The following is a 2,039-nucleotide window of genomic DNA, read 5'->3' on the forward strand; positions in this document are numbered from 1 at the left end:
GGGAAGGATGCTCCTGCAGTGGATCCAGGGAAGGATGCTCCTGCAGTCACGCTGGAGGAAGGAACAGCCAAAGGGCTCCAGGGGATCAACGGATCCATCCAGACCCAGGAGCACACGGAGGAGGAGCAGCCACCTGCAAAGCCCACCCCAAGCAGCCCCCAGCCCTCCACCACCAGTGTGCAGGGAGAGGCCAGGGGGAAGCCGAGGGCTGGGGTTTTTCCCCCAGGATCCCTTGGAATCCCAGCGGGAAGGGGAGCCCTGCTGCGCCAAGAGGCCGTTGCTTCCCGGGAGGACGGGGGGCTCCTGGTGGGTGAGGAGAGCCCGGCCAAGGCACTGGGAAAGGGGAGCAGCCAGGTTGAGCCCCTCGGTCCTGGGGGGAGCTGGGGCACTGCCAGAGCCCGGGATGCAGCGGGGAAAGCTGGGAGCGAGCAGGGGGGGATCCGCCCTGGGCAAACCCGGGAAGATTCCAGAACTGCGACAGGAATCTGCCCCGAGGAGCAGAGTGAGGGCAGAGCCCCTGGGAAGGACGGCAGTGAGGGGGATCTCCAGCACCCCAGGGGAGAGCTGGGAATGGAAGAACCACCAGCCCAAAGCCCAGAGCTGCCAGGAGCAGCTCCAGAGCAAGTGGAGGGCAGGAGGGCTGAGGTGTGTCCGTGGGAGACTCGGGAGCGAGAGAGGTGGGAAGGGGAGAGGAGGAGCCTCAGACCAACATCCCTGGGTGTGCCCAGAGCGCAGGAGAGCGGGAGCAGCCCAGGAGCAGCCACGGGGCCCTGGGGCAGGGCCAACACTGGGGAACCTCCCCCCGGAGCTGCTCCCGGGAGCTCCGAGGCTCCAGAAGTGCCCTCGAGGAGCTCCCGGGTGTCGGTGTGTCCCTGGGAGGCGGTGGGAGCTGATGGGGATGCTGAAGTTTGCCCTTGGGAAAGGGGAACGGCCTCGTCCAATGTGGCAAAGTCAGATGATGGTGACATTTCCCAAGGGAAAAGTGGGATTTCCCCACAGGCAGCAGCTCTGGGGGGAGTGGGAGAGACAGCTCTGGCTGCAGACAAAGGGAGCAGGCAGCAGGGATCCCCCAAATCCGGGGAAGGTGTGGAGCAGCCTGGGATGGGGCTCCCAGCTGTGCCCAAACCTTCATCCCAGCAAGTTGGGTCCGTGGACAGCAAAAAGGCCACCATCTGTCCGTGGGAAGAGGAGGATGAGCCACGTCCTAGAACAGAAATCTGCCCCTGGGAAGAGGCTGCAGCTCCAGCAGGGAAGGAGGGATTGAGGCAGGACACCTCCAAAAGGGAAGGCAAGCCAGGATCCAGAGGAGTGGGAGATACCAAAGCAAAGCTGGCAGGGACGGGCGGCCGTCGGGAACAGCGCAGGGACACCGGGATCTTCGCAGAGCTCGTCAGGAAAAGCCTGGAGAAAGCTGAGTCCAAGAAATCCCAGAGTATGGAGAGCATAAAGGAGGAGATCTGTCCCTGGGAGAGCCTGGGCACTGAGAAACCCCCGGGACAACCCCCTGCCAGGAGCACAGCACTGCCCAAATCACCTTCGGGGAAATCCCAGAGCACAGAGAGCCTGAAGGCAGAGATCTGTCCTTGGGAGGCTCAGGAGCCCAAATCCAGTGAAATCTGTCCCTGGGAGGGGGCTGAACCTCCATCAGGTAAAGAGAAACTCAGACCATCCACTGTGAGCAAAAGCCCTTCTGCAAGTCAAGGTCTCCTGAAGGAAACTGGAGTTGGTGCATCCGGAAAGGAGGAGAAAGCAAAGAGAGACCATGAGTCCGTCTGTCCCTGGGAGAGCCTGGACATGGAGCAGCCACAGGCCAAACTGCACAGTGGGAGCACAGAGCCATCAAAGAAATCAGCAGAGATCTGTCCTTGGGAGGCTCAGGAGCCCAAATCCAGTGACAAAGCTGAAATCTGTCCCTGGGAGAGCATGGAGCAACCCCCGGGCAAACCCTGTGCAAGGAGCACAGAGCCTTCCAAGAAATCCCAGAGCAAGGACAGCCTAAAAGCAGAGATCTGTCCCTGGGAGGATCAGGAGCCCAAATC

The 2,039-nt window shown here is 61.8% G+C and overlaps 1 protein-coding gene across 15 annotated transcripts in view; it reads left to right on the top strand.

Annotated features, from left to right (window-relative positions):
* GPR179 (G protein-coupled receptor 179) overlaps positions 1–2,039 on the top strand; it is a 12,744-nt gene that overhangs the window by 8,816 nt on the left and 1,889 nt on the right. For 8 of the 15 annotated variants that reach the window (XR_003531469.1, XM_027666453.1, XM_027666456.1 and 5 more), the window contains exons 11-12: positions 1–424; positions 1,115–1,872. The exon at positions 1–424 is cut by the window's left edge and continues 1,641 nt beyond it. Coding sequence is in view for 14 of the 15 variants with exons in the window: in XM_027666453.1 (XP_027522254.1) it covers positions 1–424; positions 1,115–1,872 (1,182 nt within the window). In the remaining variant the exon portion in view is untranslated. Of the gene's footprint in view, positions 425–1,114; positions 1,977–2,039 lie in introns of all 15 variants that reach the window. The other 7 variants (XM_027666458.1, XM_027666454.1, XM_027666459.1 and 4 more) reach the window with 5 other exon arrangements.

Source organism: Corapipo altera, unplaced genomic scaffold (assembly GCF_003945725.1).
Source record: "Corapipo altera isolate COAL_440 unplaced genomic scaffold, ASM394572v1 200, whole genome shotgun sequence".
Classification (NCBI taxonomy): domain Eukaryota; kingdom Metazoa; phylum Chordata; class Aves; order Passeriformes; family Pipridae; genus Corapipo; species Corapipo altera.